The sequence below is a fragment of the Silene latifolia genome, chromosome X, assembly GCF_048544455.1.
Source record: "Silene latifolia isolate original U9 population chromosome X, ASM4854445v1, whole genome shotgun sequence".
In the NCBI taxonomy this organism is placed as follows: Eukaryota; Viridiplantae; Streptophyta; class Magnoliopsida; order Caryophyllales; family Caryophyllaceae; genus Silene; species Silene latifolia.
Genome location: NC_133537.1, coordinates 245,942,113 through 245,960,764, shown reverse-complemented (window position 1 = coordinate 245,960,764; position 18,652 = coordinate 245,942,113). Strand labels below are relative to the sequence as shown.

Sequence of the window (18,652 nt, the reverse complement as noted above, 5' to 3'; positions counted from 1 at the left end):
TCTAAAAAATCTAGAATGGAAGAAATGACCTTTTACCTCCATTATGGGGGATATTTTGTGAGGAATCCAAATTTGGTTTATGTAGGGGGAGAAGTAGTTGATTTAACTATTCCTTTTAATTATATAAGTGTTGAAGATATTAGAAATTTAGTGAAATCAAAAGGATACAAGGATGAGGAAATAAAGAAAATATTTTTTAGAAACCCTAATTATGAATTACACAATGGACTTGTTGAAATTAAGAGTGAAATAGATACCCTTGATCTTTTGTATTTTTGTCAACATTCTTCCGTACAATTATATGTTGAGCATGTGACAAGTATCCTTGCTTTGGATGATTGTGATGGTGAAAACGGTAAAGAGCGTGGTACAGAATACAGAGGGTCCGATGACGAAGAGGATGATGAACTGAAATACTTTATTGATGAAGATTTGTATTCTGATGATGATGATGAGGAACTGGTACAAGTGAAACAAAAATTAAGTAATAAAAAGAGGGAGACGAAGATTGTTGGTGATACGTTAAGGAATGAGCAATTGGTTTCGAGTCAGGCGACTAAGGGTGATGTACACAATTCTACTTGTGACGGAGTGGGAGTGAGTCAAGAAAATGACATGTCTAATTATGAGCACGAGGATTCAGACGAGTTAACTGATATACAAAGTAGCGACTCTGAGGATGATATGAAAAAACAGAAAAGTAAGGGACAAAAGTTTCCAACTTTTAATCCAAAGACCGAGGCAAAGATGGTTGATTTTGAAAAGGGACTGCAATTTACGGATAAGGCGGAGTTCATTGATGCGGTGCAAAATTATAAAATCTTAAATGGTTATGCAATAAAGACATATAAGAGTGATAAGAATAGGATTGGAGCTCATTGTACTGGCAAAGGGTGTAAATGGAGAGTATGGGCATCATGGAAATGTGGAGAGAAAACTTTTCAAATCAAATCATTACCCTCTCCTCATACTTGTTTCCCATTTGATTTTAATGAAAAGTCAAGATTAGTCACTGCAAGATGGTTGTGCAAAAGGTACGTAGAAAAGTTAAGGGTTTGTCCAAGTTGGAAATTAAAAGAGTTCAGAGATTATGTTAACGCAGATATTAACATTGAACCAACTATGACATTATGCATGCGTGCAAAACAAGAAGCTTTAAACCTAATTGTTGGCGATTACAAAGAACAATTTGGAAAGCTTAGAGATTATGGATTTGAATTATTGCGAACCAATAAAGGAAGTACCGTCAAAATTGAAACGGAGAGAACTACCCCTGATGCGCCTTCAGTTTTCAATGGGATATATGTGTGTTTAGATAGTTTAAAGAAAGGCATGTTGGAATCTTGTCGAAAAGTTATTTGTGTTGATGGCTGTTTTTTAAAGGGGCCATGGAATGGTCAAGTTTTGGTGGCTGTTGGAAGAGATGCCAACAATCAAATGTATCCATTTGCTTGGGCAGTCGTTCCTCGGGAGAACTACGATAGATGGAATTGGTTTTTGAAGCTTCTCATTGATAATCTAAATCTTTGTGATGGTAAAGGATGGACAATCATATCTGACCAACAAAAGGTATATATTTGTATTTTATTAACTTTGATTGGATAAACGTTTCGATTAATTACTTAATTAACTCTTACTGTCTTCTATATTATGTTTAAGTTATACTATATTTTTTTCTAGGGATTGGTGGAGTGCGTAAGAGGCCTATTAAAAGAAGCTGAGCATAGACTATGTGCTAGGCATGTGTACGCAAATTTGAGAAAAAGATGGAAGGGTAATTTGTACAAGAAGATCTTTTGGGCAATTGCCAAGTCGTCCACAAAAAATCAATTTGACAGCAATATGAAGGAAATGAGAGAGCTTAGTACAGAGGCACACCAATTCCTCTTGGACAAGAATCCTACAAAATGGTGTAGATTTTTTTTCAAGCCGGATGCTCAATGTGATAGTGTCGACAACAATATGGCAGAAGTTTTTAACGGCGTGTTGTTAGAGGCAAGGTACAAACCAATCATAACTATGTTAGAAGATATAAGGGAGACAATAATGGTAAGGATAAAAACAAGGAGAGCACTTGGAGAGAAAATGCAAGGTAAGGTGTGTCCTAGAGTTCAAAAGAAGATACAATCTCTAAAGGAGACTTTCGGAGGATGGAAAGCCATTTCTAATGGTGTGGGGAGATATAGGGTGAGGCTTGGATGTGACGGTTATGTGGTAAATATTTTACAGAGACATTGTGAATGCAACGGATGGAATTTGACTGGAATACCATGTATTCACGCTGTTACAGCTTTAAAAGAAGCACGGGTCAATCCGGAAGATTATGTGAGTGATTGTTACAGTGTAGCATCATATATTAAAGCATACTCCTATCCAATCGAGCCTCTAAACGGTATGAACATGTGGTTACCTAGTGAAGGAGATGTAGTTTTTTCCCCCGAGTTCAAGAAGAAGAAGAGAGGGAAACAACAACATAAAAGAAGAAAGGAAGAAGGCGAAACTAGTAGCAAGTATGGGAGTGTAACCAAAGTTGGAAGAAAATTGAGATGTAGCAAATGTGGTGATTTTGGTCACAACAAAAAAACATGTGGAAAGTGAAAGTTGAAAATAATTGGTGAGTTTTTTTTTTTTTTTTTTTTTAATGTGAATTATATATTTTTTTTGTGGGGTTAAATATGTGAATTATATATGCGACAATGATTTTGGTACTTTAAATCGACTTACAATTTGATGCAGGTGTAGTACGCTGATGGAAATCACTGAAGTACGAGTCAAGTCCGCTTCAAGTTATTATAGAAATCATAGTCTTACAGCTGAATTATCGAGATATTACAAGACAAATCTTCGTATTTATTATCGTCTTTTGTTGGACATCATGTCGTCTTGCTTTTTTTTTGGGTGATTAACTAGTTGAAAAAACATAGTATGGCAATGACAATTATCTTTTGTTGGACTTCATTCTCATTTCACGTCTATAATTTTATGGAGAATTTGTGTATGAGTTGTGCTTTTGTTGATTTGAAGAGCTCTTTTGGAGGATGCACGTATATTATACGGCTCAACAAATAGTTGCTTTAACACATTCGGACAAGGTTTCGCACAAAGTTGATGTTAGTCATAACCATTGTACGTACATATCTGCTTTCTAGCACCTTGTGTCATTACACAAATCACACTTTTGTTCCAAGTATTCTAAAATAGAGTATCTCATGATTCAAATAAAAGAAGAACATGGGAGATGAGCTTTTGTTTGTTTCGTAAGATGGAATTACAAGCAGAGGCATTGCATTTTCTTTGCTCAAATTGACCAAAAATTTTAATAAGATTCCACTAAATAATAAAACCTAAGTCTAGTGCTAACAAGATTCCACTAATAAATAAATAAAACCTAAGTCTAATGCTTGGCAACCGTCTATTGCAGGTAAAGCAAATGAGCAATGGCAATTAGGAAAGTTAGGCATATTCTAGAGTGGCACTAATAGAAAAAAAAATTCTACAATGGCAATATTAGAAAAAAAGAAATTCTATGATGGCAATGAATGTATTTAACTCGCAAGGAGTGTAATGAGTAATTATGTGAGCCACCCTTTTCCTCCCCACCCACCAACAACCACCAACTTCTTAGTCAAGCAAACACAACCAAACACTCTCGTCAAAACACCAACGGACCATCACCAATCAGACCCGCTGCATCCCGCCACCACCAATAATGAACGTACATATAACAATACAGTAAGTTTATGCTTGAAATAAGAAAGAATCCACAAAGGTGAAAATGGGAAACTGCCTTTGATAGCACTGACATTTATTCACTAGAAACAATGGAAAAAAAAGTCGCTCTAGTGTGTTTACGAAGGCACCACGTGCTATTGTCAAATGAAGTAAGTATGTGCATTGGATATTTGATAATATATTACTATCTAACCGCGCCACCATTCACATCTGTCACTACGCCACCAACAATTTCTCACCATCACAATCAATGAACGAACAATTCAGGAGTACGTCGAGATTCAAGAACCTTGAATTTGTTCGATCTTTGAATTGTTCTTTATGAAGTTTTCTTCGGATTAATTGATAAAGAACTAAACATATCTATTTCACTAATCCATAAACCTAATAATTTCAAGAAAATATATTAATAATTAATTAATAAACAACAAAATTACTTAACTAACTGAAAAATTATGATTCATTGTTCAATTTTGTGCAATTAGATTCGATTTTAAGGAAAAGGTGCATGTAAGAATTAATTTGTTTAGGTTAGAAAAAAAGGGTATGATATTAAAAGTTAATGAAAAAAGGCATGTGAAAACTAAAAACCGTATGTGAAAAAGTAATCACTAAAACTTGGGAGAAACAGTCTTTTAATAAGTTATTGAGAGACCAGTCTTCCGTACCCTTTTATTTCTATTTCGTGACCCTTTTGTTGTTGATCGTGACATAGTAATTTCGTACCTATTTTCATAATAAATGTACCCAATTTATCTTTAATCATGATTTTTACCTATTTAATTACCTTTAGTATCACTTTTTCTTAACATTGTAAAATAGTCTCGTCTCTCAATAAGCTTATTTAAAGACCGTTTGAGAGAAGTATTAAAAAATAAAGACGGGGTGACTCCTCTCTCTAAAAATTAGAGAGAGAAAATCCTCTCTAGAACACAAATCCCAGAAAATAAGATTTGGGGGTTTGAATGTTCATCTTGGCTTCTCCCCCTTTTCTTCATCTCTTTTGATAGAAATTTCTTTCACACTTTCTTGAGTTTACCTTCACTAAGATTTGACTTTAATTACTCTCCACCTTAGCCTAGGAGAGTTTTTTCCGTCATTTTTCTTAAGAACGAAGGTTTAACTCATGAAATTAGAAGGAAAAATTTCTGAATCTAGTATTATAAGACTGATTTTTAGCAAAATAGTATTTCGGAAAGATTTATTTTCATTACTTCCAAAAATCTGAAATATAATTCTCTCTTTGGGAGATCTGATCTCTATAAGCTTCTCTCTTTTGACACATTATTGAATCTCTTTCCATGAAGCTTTAACTTGAGCATGCATCAAGTTACTTTTGGATGTGTATGATTATTTCTAATCTCTCTGAATTTTATCGCTGCATTTTTTATGCTAACTTGTGGCCTTGTGGGTATTCTTGTATCTAGCTGTGGTCGATGATCTTATTGTTTATTTTGATTTTTCTTTTTTTCTTTTTGGAGTTTCAAGTGTAGTCTTTTCTGGGAAGTCTCTTTCTTGCACTTTTTATTTATGGTTCTTGGTGAATTAAAATTCTTCGAATTTCGTTCACCTTTCTCATCCGCAAGGATGGTATGGGTTGATTCAAACCAACCTAGTTTCCTTACCTTAAAAAAAAAAAAAAAAAAAAAAAAAAAAGACCGTTTGAGAGACCTATCAAAAGTAATTCGGTTAATTAAACAAAGAATGAATAAAGAAAGAACGGTCACTCATATGATCATATCCCTCCTGCGTGGCATTTAGGTCAGCTCTACCTTGATATGTATCCAATTATCCAGACTAATAATTATTCTCTTCTGCAACCAATAGATTAGATATTAGATATTAGATATTAGATATACACTTTACACTTGAGTAAAGAAATACAGTTTGTAGTTATCTACTGTTCTAAATGTTATGTAGAAATTAAAAAGGAGTTGGAAAGAATACCAGTTTTTTTAATTTCCACATTAGGCTTTTTTTTTTTTTTAATTTGGAAAAGATTGTTATCATCAGAGATCCATTTTCCCCAAATTATGAATCAGGTAAATTCGCTCTTCTTCATTTTTTTCCCTCTCTCACGAAAATAATTCAGCTTTGAGTTTTCTGTAATAATTCGTCAATTTTTCCTTTGATTTCAGGTTTGCCCATGTTTTTTTATCAGCAAAGATTACAACTTTATCATGGGATACAAGTGGTAAGTAGTTTATATTTTGTGGGTTGTAAACTTGTAGTTGTTGTATCCAAATCTTCACCTGGATTTTGATATTGGGTTTGTTTGTTTCAACTTATTTGCTGACATTTCATAGTAAGTGAAAAGGGTTTTAGTGATGGTGTCTGGAAATGACCCTGTTGAATCATTATTGAATTCCATTGAAGTTGTTAAGGATGTGTTTTCGCCATTAGAAGCCGGTTTCAAGAAGGCTACCAAAGAGTTTGAGTCTATTTGGTTGGGTTCCAACAAGGTTTCCCGTAATGTGGAACTGTTAGGGCATTTGAATTCTTCTGGTAAAATTAGCAGCAATAAGAACTGTAAGGTACACGAGTCATTGTCGAGGATCACTCCTTCCTCTTGTACTTGTTGCGAGGGTGGGAGTAAAAGCCCGTCAGTAAAGACCCCAATTAGGTCGATATTGGGAGTGCTGTCTCCAAAATGTGGGACCTCTGATCATAAGGTCAATGTGATGAAAAAACGGTCAAAAGAAAGGGATTACCCTCAAAAAGATGGCTCATGTTCCAATTGTATGCAGTTTGCTAGAACGTGGTCTACGTTCCTTGATGGTTTTGTCCAGGCTTTTCATGCCCCCTTTGACTTTGGAAAAAAACGGTGCTCAAAAGTCGTTGATGAGGGAAAAGTTCCCTCTTCATTTGCTTGTCCACCCAACTCCGCATTTTCGTGTGATTTGAAGAAAGGAGAAACAGAAAAGGGCATGTTTTTTATGATGCTGTCGACTGAGGATCATAAATGGGCAGAGGGGAAACTGCTAAGCTTTGAACTATTAGTAGGTCTCATTTTTGACCACTTAATTCAAAATCTTCAAAAGCTTGACCATGGTGCTAAACGAAAGGAGGAAAAAGTTTATGATTCTCCATTGACTGATCCTTCACCAGCCATTCACGTTGATAATTGGAAAGCGGTAACCAGTATCATAGAGGGTAAAAAGGCATATATGAATGATTTTTTGGGGAATCTAAATTTTGCGAGGGTGGGTGGAGTAGCATCTACTCATGCTGGAGTTGCTTCTCCCGTGAATGAAGATGGGGATGATGGTGAGACGTCTAGGATTAATGAAGAATCCGTAGAGTTACCACCTCAAAAGTTGGCGGGTGGCCTACTTGACATTCCCTTGTCCAATGTAGAGCGCTTGAAAACAACATTGTCAACCATCTCAATTTCAGAACTTATTGAGCTAGTGCCTCATCTTGGTCGTGCTGCCAAAGATATTCCTGATAAGAAAAAGCTGTTTTCTGTTCAGGATTTCTTCAGATACACCGAGGGTGAAGGTATTATTTGGATTTTTACCCCTAAATTCAGTTCCTCTATTGTTTTACTATTCAAGCAAGAATTGTAAATTTGCTAGTCTCTTTTCTCAGTTGTTTTCTATTACGAGTACTGTGTTAAGACATTGAAGCATGGAATATCAATCATGGAATATGAAATCATGCAATAAGTGACGGTTGCATGTTCGCATTTGATGTCACATGTAATGTCGAAATGTGCACCTTTTGTTAGCGATCCACAATATCTTTGTCTAAGGGTTATATGTTTTTTTTTTTTTTTTTTAATGCTGGGATCATACTGTTCGTAATAATAATATATTAGGAGTGGTTTAGGGGAAAAATAATAGTGACTGAAGAGTCTTTCTTTAACAATGTAAGAAAACTCTACGATGACCCACTTTCCGGGAACACAAGGGTCAAGCCACCTCACAATTTGCTGCTGCTTGGTAAATTTACGTGTTCATAACCTCAAGCGTGTCTTCAAGTTATTGGTGGCAAATGACCATTCCATTGTTCATAGAGTTGTAGCCTGTAGCCTATCCTTTTTCCAACGTAATCTATGATGGTTCTTCTAGTATCAAGTGTAAAGTTTATCTGGGTTTTCCACCTTGGACAACTTTTTTTTGACACTCTATGAGCCAACATTTCTCTTACACCTCTTTTTCTCTTGCACTATGCGGTTCTCCTGTCTTTGTCTAGGTTCTTTGTGGCTGTGATTTTTATGAGAATTATGAGAAATTTAGTGTGGCTAGGATTCAGTGAGGACCGAGGAGAGAGAGTTTTACAAAATGAGTATTGGCCATGGGATGGTGAAGATAAGGAGAGAAGGTCACTTGATGAGTAGGGAATGTTTATCAGTATAGAGCCCCAGGCTTCCAAAACCGAGTGTCTGAAAAAATATCCTTGGCTGGATCAAGTCAGAACATGGGCTTCGACTTGAGATGGACTGAACCCTAAGTAGGAATCTGTACTGTTGTTTGAAACATACCTGTGATTGGGAAATGGCTTTGGCAGTGGGCTGTTTTTGAAACTTAAACCCCTCTTTATAAAGTGACCATATATCTATGCTCAAATGTTACTTTCATATTCCGCCTGATGCATCTCTTTCTTTCTGCTGTTCTAGAGTATGACCCGGGGATGTAAGTGGGCTCCTGCGAAAATTCATAAGACCATTGTTTTTCTTTTTTCCATCTTAATTATTTTGGACCATATCTTTCACTACTTTGTATTGTTTGGGAAATGGTTGAATTCAATTCAATAAAAAAGTGTATAATGAGAGACTGGATCTAACGCTCTACTGCAACTTGTGAGATTGTCAGTTAACTCCTCACCATAACCTATCTACACTTACCACACACAACTACATGCCATTAACAAAATAAAACAAGACAATAATATATCTGGGTTCACCAAGCATACCAGGGTGTCATTTGATTTGAAATCTGGTAGCAAAACTGAGCCTGAGTGCCGGCCCCCTGAGTACGACGATGGAAAAACCTGGAAAGGGTTTAGGCCTTTAGGGGTCGGGTCCTGTTGTCAGACAATCGTACCTTCAACCGTTTCTTGGCAAAAAAAAAATAGATGAAAGCCGACGGTGATGGAGGTGGTCGAATGTGAGGAGTGAGACGGGGTACGGTGGTTGGGGATGGATGACGGTGGTGGTGGCAGTTTGGAAGGTTTGTGGGGAGTGGGGTGGCTGATTAGTCGGAGGTCAGGAGAGGGGTTGGTTGGGTCAACGTGGGTGTGAGGTTCTGACATGGTGTCAAGGTAGGGAAGGGTGGTGTCAGACTGTCAGGGCGGGGACTACTATACGTGGTAATTATGCTTTAATGACCTATGGAAATATCACTGATCATTATTATTATTGTTGACATGCTTAGAGCAGATCTTCAGCGATTTATGTTATAGAGAATAGGCTGGAATTGGTTCATGGTCACCTACAAGCTACAATCACTGTGGATCTTCACTTACTTGGGCAGGGGCCACACCCCTAGCCCAACTACATTATTCTGTAGTGATTGGTGATTGTTAAAAACTTCAACTCTGGAGTTGTTACTTACCTCATGGCTCATGTCAAAACATTGTTGGACTTATAGACAAGTCCATTTCTTTTCCACTTTCTCCTATCACTATTACGATCAAGGTTCTTTTCCCTCTAAGCAAGGTTCATGAGTTCATGAATCTTAGCTACATTATTTACATGTATATAAGGATTATGTTGGGTCTATTTTTTTAATTAAAAAAAGTTACTTTCTAATGGTGGTGAGCTTAAATTATTCTAATTTCTAAATAAGACACCTAGAATAAGTAAGTTTTATTTCCCCCATTTTAATGCTTTCCTTGTACTTTTCAAAATATGCGGGAGAAATTTGAATAGTGGAAAGATTTAGCGGAATGGATGGAGTTTAAGACCGCTAAAAGACAATTTGCGATTGGATACAAGATTAAACAATGGCATTATATTAAATGCGACAATGGATTTTAAATTATCTAACTATTTATTTGTATTATCTTTTTCCTAAAATGTACTCCCTCTCTAGTAACACATTAAGTCTTAAAACTATTATTTCTGATTTATAATTTTGTTGTCGGTTGTTGATATATTTTTCTATAAGGTGACATCATTGGAAATAAGATAAGAATATCTTGTCTCAGTGTTGTATTATTAGTTTTAGACTTTTAGCTGTATTTATGCCCTCCCCAATGACAATTTGTCCAAGATCTGCCACTGCCTACAGTTCCTTGCTTATTTGGTTCTTGTTTACTGAGGAAGGATATAATATGAAAATATATTTGAATTTCGATGAGTTAGAAGTTACATGGAAGTAGCAGAGGTTTTGATAAAAATATAGAAAAATATAAGAGATGGCATGAAAAGTTAGAATTAGCATGTTCATTTTTTTTTTGGTGAATTATGATTTGACAAAACCATTGTTATGAAGAAAACCTTAAAAAAGGAATGGTCTCAAGACTTCATGATACCAGTGGCTTGTTGTCTTATTAATATTTTTGAGTTTTAACTGGTTAAGGCTGTGTAATGTGTTACTCCGACACTTCACTGTGGTTGCGTGTCGCGACCAAAGTGAAGTATCCGACACAGCACGACACTTAATTTTAGACCAAAAAATTGAAAATTTTGCAGAAATAACCGTATCTGATACTCCACACTGTGTCGTGTCCGACACTTACATCTGAGTTAGAGTAACATAAGTTTAAGAGTATCACTGTGGTGAAATAAAAATGAAAACAATTTTTACAACCTTCGAAACACGCCTTTTCTTGAATGTTGCAAAGTTGCACGTATTGGTAATCTTGATTGTTGCGCACTTTCACCATGAATGCAGCCAATACTGCCTTAAAATATGCTCCTTCAAAACTCTGACATGACAGTTGCAATGCAGCCTAACAACCCTGATTTAATACCATGAAACTACCACTATCGTTTCCATGCTACACTTGTCTATTGGATTTTCTCTACCCAACAATGATGCACTAAGTAAAAATCTTGAGAAATAACTGAACTTTTTTCCAGGAAGGAAATTTTTTGAGGAGCTTGATAGAGATGGGGATGGCCAAGTAAATATTGAAGATCTTGAAATTGCTATGAGAAAGAGAAAATTACCTCGGAGATATGCAAAAGACTTTTTACGGCGAGCTAGAAGTCACTTGTTTGCAAAATCATTTGGTTGGAAACAGTTTCTGACCCTAATGGAACAAAGGGAAGCTACTATTCTTCGTGCCTATACTACTCTATGCTTGACCAAGTCTGGTACACTTCAGAAAAGCGAAATATTAGCATCTCTAAAAAATGCTGGACTTCCATCAAATGAAGACAGTGCTGTTGCTATGATGAAATTTCTGAATGCTGACTCTGGTGGGTCCATCTCTTATGGGCATTTTCGCAATTTTATGCTGCTGCTTCCTTCTGATTGTCTGCAAGATGATCCTAGGTGAGATACTATTTCATTTCATAGATAGATTATATGGCTTGGATTCATGATGAGAAAATGAAATGGAGGCTTGAATATGATGTGGAATTGAGCTCAATTCCATATCAATTTCTAACATAGTTAGAATTTGAAAATCTCAAACTCCTATCCAAAGAACATTTTAATATTTTCAATTGCAATCATGAAAATGAAATCAATTCCGTGTTTCTAAACTCTACCTTATGGTATGTTTGAGAACCTAGAATTGGAATTGAATTCCGTTATTGAGACATTTCAAGCGTTTGGGAACCCTTAGAATATGAAATGGAAGTGGAATTGGACTCAATTCCCTGTCATTTCCAACCTAGTTAAAATTTGGAACTCTAAAATCTCTACCATATAGTAGTCATTTCAATTCCATCACTATTTGATTACGTTTTTTTTATGATGCAAATTTCATTGTAATATTTTTATTTATGACCTTTTTTTTCCAATCACAAATATTTTTCGTCACAATATTTAATTGTTCCTGATAACAAAATTATAAAAATAAATTGTCACAATATTTAATTGTTTCTGATAACAAAATTATAAAAATAAATTTGGTGACCTCGACCCATACCTGTCTCCCCCAATTCCAATTCAAATTCCATGGGTTCCCAAACACTATTGAGAAATTGAAATCCGAAATCAAATTCCACGTGATCTCCAAACGAATTTTTGGAATTGGATTTGGAGCTGAATTCAAATATTTGATTTCTATAATTGAAATCATGAAAATGAAATCATTTCCGTGTTTCCAAACACTACCCTAAGGAAATTGTATGGCTTCAATGAGCTGAAAAATGGTAGGGAGTACCTTCTTAATTAAAAATCCTAATTAAAAATGAACTAGTATTTCACAAGTCTGAGATAGGAGATGAGATAGTGATAAAATTAATGACTAACTACTATGTGGTTCAGAGTCTCAAATTTTAGCTAGGTTGGAATGGAATAGGAATTGAGCCGAATTCCAATTTCAAATTCTAAGTTTTTCCAAACACTTGAAATGTCCAAGTTCCGGAATTCAATTCTAATTCTAATTCCCAAACATAGGAAAAGCCAAAGTAGGCTAGGTATTCAGTCAGTATCCTCTAAAATGGAAAAGTATTATCATGCCATCTTGTTGCAGAAGCCTTGCAGGCATACTGACAAACAATGTTGTTGAATTTCAGGATCATTAGTGTCTAGTTGGATGTTTTTTCTGATATCTGAATTTTGATTACAGATAATGGCATTTATTTTATTTTTTCCCTTTTTTCCCTGTTAAAACTAGGATTACATATCAATTGCGTAATATTACCGTTCAATTTCCGAATTTTTGTGGCAACACTCGCTGGTAAAAAAATCAATTTTCAGGTGTTGACCACCCCTCAAAAATCTTTGATTTTGGAAATCTAATACTAGCATATCCTTGGATGGACACAGGAATCTGTGGTTTGAAGCTGCAACTGTGGTTCCAGTTGCACCACCGGTGGAAATACCTGCTGCAAATGTCTTACGATCCGCTCTGGCAGGCGGCCTTGCCTCTGGACTATCTACATCTTTACTGCACCCAGTGGACACCATTAAGGCAACTCTTCATATTCAATAATTTGAATTTCTTTTGCAATTTGCTTGCACCTTTTGAGTTTTGACCCATCGCATTTGGAAGAGGGTGCAACTTGAAAAGGGAATAGAGAAATGTGGTTTTACTTCACTATACACAAATTCTTATGTGAAATGATTATACAATACTAATTCTTTATTAGACCACTTGTTTTAAAAATAAAGTGACCACCTTATATGTTTAGCAACCCTTTTAATGCCAACACTTATAGTGCTAGTGATCATTTTACCGTTAGCAAAGATCTTAGTGAACCTTTTAGCTTCAATTGTCTTGTTTTGACTTTCTCACAAGAGACTAAGTGTTTAGTTAATGCTGTGGAATGCCATATTTAGACTAAGAATGGGCTAGTCTAATCGTTTTCATCTGTTTTTCAGCTTAGAGTTCAAACATCCACATACTCTTTTCCTGAAGTTATATCAAGTGTCCCTCAAATTGGACTTCGCGCATTGTACAGGGGTTCCATCCCTGCAATTCTTGGGCAGTTTACCAGGTCTCCCTTGATCCCTTTCAATGCTTGTCTTTTTATGATTATTTGGCCCTAGCTTCTTATTCTACAATATATTTGCAGCCATGGACTACGAACTGGGATTTTTGAGGCGACCAAGCTTGTGCTAATCAATGTCGCCCCGAATCTGCCTGAAATTCAGGTATTTTTTCTATTAAGATGGCACCTTTGGCTCCCTCAAAGATGGCAAGAAAACCCCCTCCTTCCATAAAGGGGTGTCCTTGGTATAAATAATGTTATCTTATCCATAAATAAACATCACCTTGAGGTTTCAAGATAAACAGTAGCTAACATTGCATCACTACCAGTAAAATAATTGTATCATGCATTACGTCTCCCAGCGTGTTTTGCAAGTGGTTTAGAATTGCAACTCAGAATTGACGTAGTTGCTTTAGTTCCTCATTATGATCTCCTTCATACTTCTGCCTTTGTATGTAAAGTATCTCTGAATCTTCACATAACTCCGCAAACCTGTGTCCGACATGCGACTCTCAGACGTGGGTATGCCTATTGGAAACTTCATTTTAAGCAGAAATTAGAATTTTCCACAAAATGAGCCAGTCCGACTCTTGAACACCTTTATTGGATTATTTTAAGAGTAATATTGTTCATATTTTCAAAGATTTATTGATTTAAGCTGCAATAACTTTTATCGTCGGTGCATTCAGACATAATTTTGAGATGCAAGAGTTACTCATACGAAGTCACATTACTCATGTGTCAAGATTGGGACATTGGGGTTGTCATTCATTATTTTTGTTCTTTTTTGTATAAGAACTTTTCACTTTCAATCTGTCTTCTAAAGATCTTGTCTATCCGTGTGGCACCCCATTCCTGGAAGTACTACCTCTGTCTCACCTTCTTGTTTACACACTCCTTTTCGATGTGTATGTGCCATTTGTTTACCTTTCCTATTCAAAGTTCTTATCAGACCCTCCCTAACATGTATATCCCAATTTGTGAAAAACTACCTAAAGTTTTAGTTTTTGCTGAACACTACCTAATATTTACCAAAGTTTGTTACACACTTGCAAAAGTAGATTTCTGTCAAAAAAGTTAAACTTCCTTGATTGACTGATGGAATCAAATGCATTGTATATGAGATCTAATTTTCCTCCTTTTTCTACCCACTATTGTTAATTCCCTCCAAGTTTTCGTTATTATCAACACACATTCCCTCAATTAATACACTCTTTTCTCCATCAACAGGTTCTTCAGTTTTTCCTTTCCAGATTTGTTTTCCCTTTATCTAGTACCAACCCTTTGTCATTAACAATCCCTCACAATAGCAATACCAAGAAACCCCTTAAAAAATGCAGAAATGCGATTGTGCAATCCTAAGTCCTAACGGCATACAAAACTTTTGTGGATGTTTCTAAAAAAAAAAAAAAGGGCAGCCCAGTGCACGATGGCATCCCCGCTAGGCGAGGGTCCGGGGAAGGGTCCCACCACAAGGGTGTAATTGGGGCAAGCCTTCCCTTGCCATTTTGGCAAGAGGCCGCTCCAAGGACTTGAACCCGTGACCTCACGGTCACAAAGCAACACCTTAACCGGTGCGCCAAGGCTCCCCTTCACTTTTGTGGATGTTTCTACTTCAAAGATATAAATCTTGCCTTAGATATGTGATATACACTATCAAAGGAAACAAAAAGAATGATAAAACAAAGGGGGTTATATGGAACTGAAGTAAAAACTGATTCTTAGTTACTTTCGAGAAAGTATACAGAAAGTCGGCTTGTCCTTGAAATGGCATAGCAATTTAGTGGTGTATAAATTTAGTGTTAGGTTAGCCTTCATTAGTTAAAAGTTAGAAATTGCATTAAAATTTAGGAGTTGACAAGAGTGGAAAGGTAAACAAAAAGGGGGGAACTTCATTGTCATATGATTCTGTCAGTCAGTGACAAGAGTTCGACTTTTTTTTTTTTTTTTTTTAACGGAAATTCGTTTCTGGTAGTGTTTTACAAACTTTGATAAATAGTAGGTTGTGTTTTACATAAAATAAAACATTCGCAAACTAAGATTGATGCTAGGTAGTCTGACAAAATTCTTCCTATTTTAGCAAGTTTCGTGTCAAGACTGTTTTTCCCTCTTTGTTGAGTTCTATCCATGTGATTGGTAGATCCCCAACATTATTGCGCACTACCTTAGCAGTTATAGCCTTCTTGCGGAAAACGCCTGACCAAAAGCAAACATAAACAAATTGATGAGACTAAGGGGTCGGAATAATATCTCCTTGTCAAGGTTTCCAAAATTGAGTGCAATACTGCATTGCCGTTTTGAGTAGGTAGTTAATATAGAGATATTGATTTATTGCTCAGGTCCAATCTTTAGCATCATTCTGCAGCACATTACTGGGCACCGCAACGCGGATACCATGTGAGGTACTAAAGCAGCGTCTACAAGCTGGGCTTTTTGATAATGTCGGAGAGGCTATCGTGGGTACTTGGCAGCAAGATGGTCTCAAAGGGTTCTTTCGTGGGACTGGGGTAACTCTTTGCCGAGAGGTTCCTTTATATGTAGCAGGCATGGGGTTGTATGCAGAGTCCAAAAAGGTATTCATTTCTATAGCTACTTTCACAGTTTTACACAAGTCACAAACTCACAACCCCCTTTCCTAACAGCTTATATAAAGTCTCTTATTTCCTCGCAACACAACTTCTTGGTTTCTTGTACTAGTAGACAAAAGTGATCAATCTTTTTTCGACAAGAGCACTATTTTCAGACCATATTGTCGATGAGTTCTGAAGCATTCACATATGCTGATACACGTGACAAAAATTCATGGGCATGTTAAGAAGTAGTTTGTGTGCTTGATCGTCTTGACGCTTATAATGTAGTTCTCACAAACCGGGGAAGGGTAATAAACCTTCTATTTAACATATATAGTAGCCATAGGAACCTGAATCAGATATCTAGGTTTAAATAAAGTTCGAAACCTTTTAAGTGGTTGTTTGGTTGCTCATAGAAAACACAGAAATTTCAATTGTAAGAAATTGTAAGGCTGTTTGGCTGACATCAAGCACATGAATTGGAACTCTCGAGAAATTCCAAAATCCAAATCCTCTCAAATGGAGGAAGATCCTTACCTAGGCGACAAGGCTTCCCTATGAAGTGTAAATTCCTACTTAGTGTTCAACCAACCTGTTTTAGTGAAAACTGAAAGTTCATCGCTATTATGGATTCTTACAATGAACCAAACGACCACCAAGACATTGCTTTTTCTGGGTATTTAATGTCTTACTGATTATCATTCTGTTTCCAATTCTCGAAAGCTTGCGCAACACCTTCTTGGCCGGGAACTAGAGGCATGGGAGACGATTGCAGTCGGAGCACTCTCAGGCGGGATTGCAGCTGTCATCACCACACCTTTTGATGTACTAAAGACCAGAATGATGACAGCTCCTCATGGCCGGCCTATATCCACATCAATGATAGCCTTTTCCATACTCCAACATGAAGGTCCCCTGGGATTCTTCAAAGGAGCCTTACCCAGATTCTTTTGGGTGGCTCCTCTTGGTGCCATGAATTTTGCAGGTTACGAGCTTGCAAGGAAGGCCATGTTAGAAAACGAAGAAGCATCAAACGAAGAAATTCCCAAAGAAAAACCAACAAATTCTACTTAGAAAAATACCGTTGACTGCCTTTTTCCCTTTTTTTTTTTCCTGCTGTAAATCTTCTTCTATAGAGATGACATCTAGGTGCTGCTGAAATTTGTTGAGCTAATTTTTTGAGTTCCGAAAATAGCAATTAGCATCATTATGTATCAGGTTTGTTGTTCGGCTGAACTGTTGATAGTATCTAGTTTTGGTTCAGTTCATTGAAGAATATGCCGTATTAAGTTTTTGGACATTCGGTTTGGTTTATAGCAGAAAACTACTACGTACCTTTTTTAACACAAGTACACTAAATCATCTTTGTTCTAGAAGTTGTGTTACGAACGAGAAGTCAAGTTATGTACAATTTGCATCGTTTTGCGGGATGTTCATTCTTCTCATAAGAATACGTGTCAAGCATATGAAAGTAAAAAATAAGATGTTAATGTACTCCAATAAGAGGGGTAAAAACATCATGTACGTGATACAGTTGTATTGGTAGAAACGAGACGATTAGTTAATTTTTGATCTTAAAATACGATTAGTGGGTTTAATAATAAAATTACTAAAGATCGCCCCTAAAATACTCGCCTTGCCCCTATTTTTCATTTCTTTTTCTAAGGTTGCCCTTCTCTCTACTTTAACTCTCTAAAATTATTTTTTTTCGGTAAATCGTAAATGAGTGATGATAATCCTTTTTTTTTAATTATCTCTTTAATTCGTACAATAATGAAAGTTCGTACAATAAAGAAGGAAATCGATATCAAAACGATTGGAATGCCGAACAACATTATCGGTATAACGATCAACATTATAGTTACGATAACGGTGATGGAAGTGGTTATGGAGATGGTTATGGAGACGGTAATAACACGGGAAATTACGAGGAAGAAGCTGAAAATACGCAACACAATGAGGTATTATACACTTTTCCCTAAATTTTAACATTTTTTTTTACGACACGATTTTTTTTTTTTAATTTCCAGAAAATATGCATTCGGGTGAGATTCACGAGATAACCCAGGCAAAATCGTATGAAAATCACGAATCAACCCAGGCACATTCATGTAAACCACACGAAATGACTTAGGCCCATTCGTGTGATTTACACGAAATGGCCCAGGTTTATTCGTGTAAACCACACGAATGAGCCCAGGTTGTCTCATGTGATTTACACGAATAGGCCCAGGTCATTTCGTGTATTTCACACGTCTAGGCCAAGCTTGTTTCGTGTATTTCACACGAATGGACCATATTTTCGTTTTTTTTTTGTTTTTTTAAATGGTTGATGAATTTAATTAGGAAAATATGGAAGATCCCAGTGAAGACGATGTAGATTACAGTGATAAGTTTGTATTTGAATATCCGTTCAAAACATTTGAAGAAGCAATTGATCGTTGTGATGAAGTTGTATACGGGTTAGGTTTTCATTTGGTAAAGGCTAAGTATCACATGGAAAAGAGTCCTCCGTATAAAATCATGAAATGTGAGCGATACGGATCTAACAATAGCAAGGCTAAGGATCCCGAGAAACCGCAAAGAAAATCGAAGACCAAAAAATTTATGTGTCCATTTGCAGTAAGGGTGATAAAAAGAGCTAGGTGAAGGTGTGTGGGTTGTTGTTCCGAAGTGCGGGGTTCACAATCACAAGTTTGGAAAGTTTCTAGAAGGTCATAGACATAGAGCGAAATTTACTGAAGAACAGAAAGAATTGATTAAGCAGTATCGACAGTCTCATGTGAAACCG

At 36.3% G+C, this 18,652-nt stretch overlaps 1 protein-coding gene across 3 annotated transcripts; it reads left to right on the top strand.

The window, feature by feature from the left end:
• Positions 1-5,438: 5,438 nt before the first annotated feature.
• LOC141623883 (calcium-dependent mitochondrial ATP-magnesium/phosphate carrier protein 1-like) lies at positions 5,439-17,175 on the top strand. Of its 3 annotated transcripts, none has more exons than XM_074440044.1 (9): positions 5,439-5,774; positions 5,871-5,926; positions 6,480-7,233; positions 10,763-11,180; positions 12,627-12,771; positions 13,182-13,297; positions 13,376-13,454; positions 15,631-15,864; positions 16,585-17,175. In XM_074440044.1, the coding sequence occupies exons 2-9, from the start codon at positions 5,879-5,881 to the stop codon at positions 16,933-16,935; spliced, it is 2,145 nt and encodes a 714-aa protein (XP_074296145.1). In that variant the 5' UTR covers positions 5,439-5,774; positions 5,871-5,878; the 3' UTR covers positions 16,936-17,175. The 3 variants fall into 3 exon arrangements, with proteins under 3 accessions (XP_074296145.1, XP_074296143.1, XP_074296144.1); XM_074440042.1 differs by having other exon boundaries at positions 6,039-7,233; XM_074440043.1 differs by lacking the exons at positions 5,439-5,774; positions 5,871-5,926 and having other exon boundaries at positions 5,928-7,233.
• The last annotated feature ends 1,477 nt before the right edge of the window (positions 17,176-18,652 follow it).

Excerpts from the sequence above, each read along its gene's own strand:
- LOC141623883 (XM_074440042.1), top strand. The coding sequence starts at position 6,060 with ATGGTGTCTGGAAATGACCCTGTTGAATCATTATTGAATTCCATTGAA. Across the intron at positions 12,772-13,181 it reads ACCCAGTGGACACCATTAAG|CTTAGAGTTCAAACATCCAC; the intron begins GCAACTCTTCAT and ends TCTGTTTTTCAG. Across the intron at positions 13,455-15,630 it reads CGAATCTGCCTGAAATTCAG|GTCCAATCTTTAGCATCATT; the intron begins GTATTTTTTCTA and ends TTTATTGCTCAG.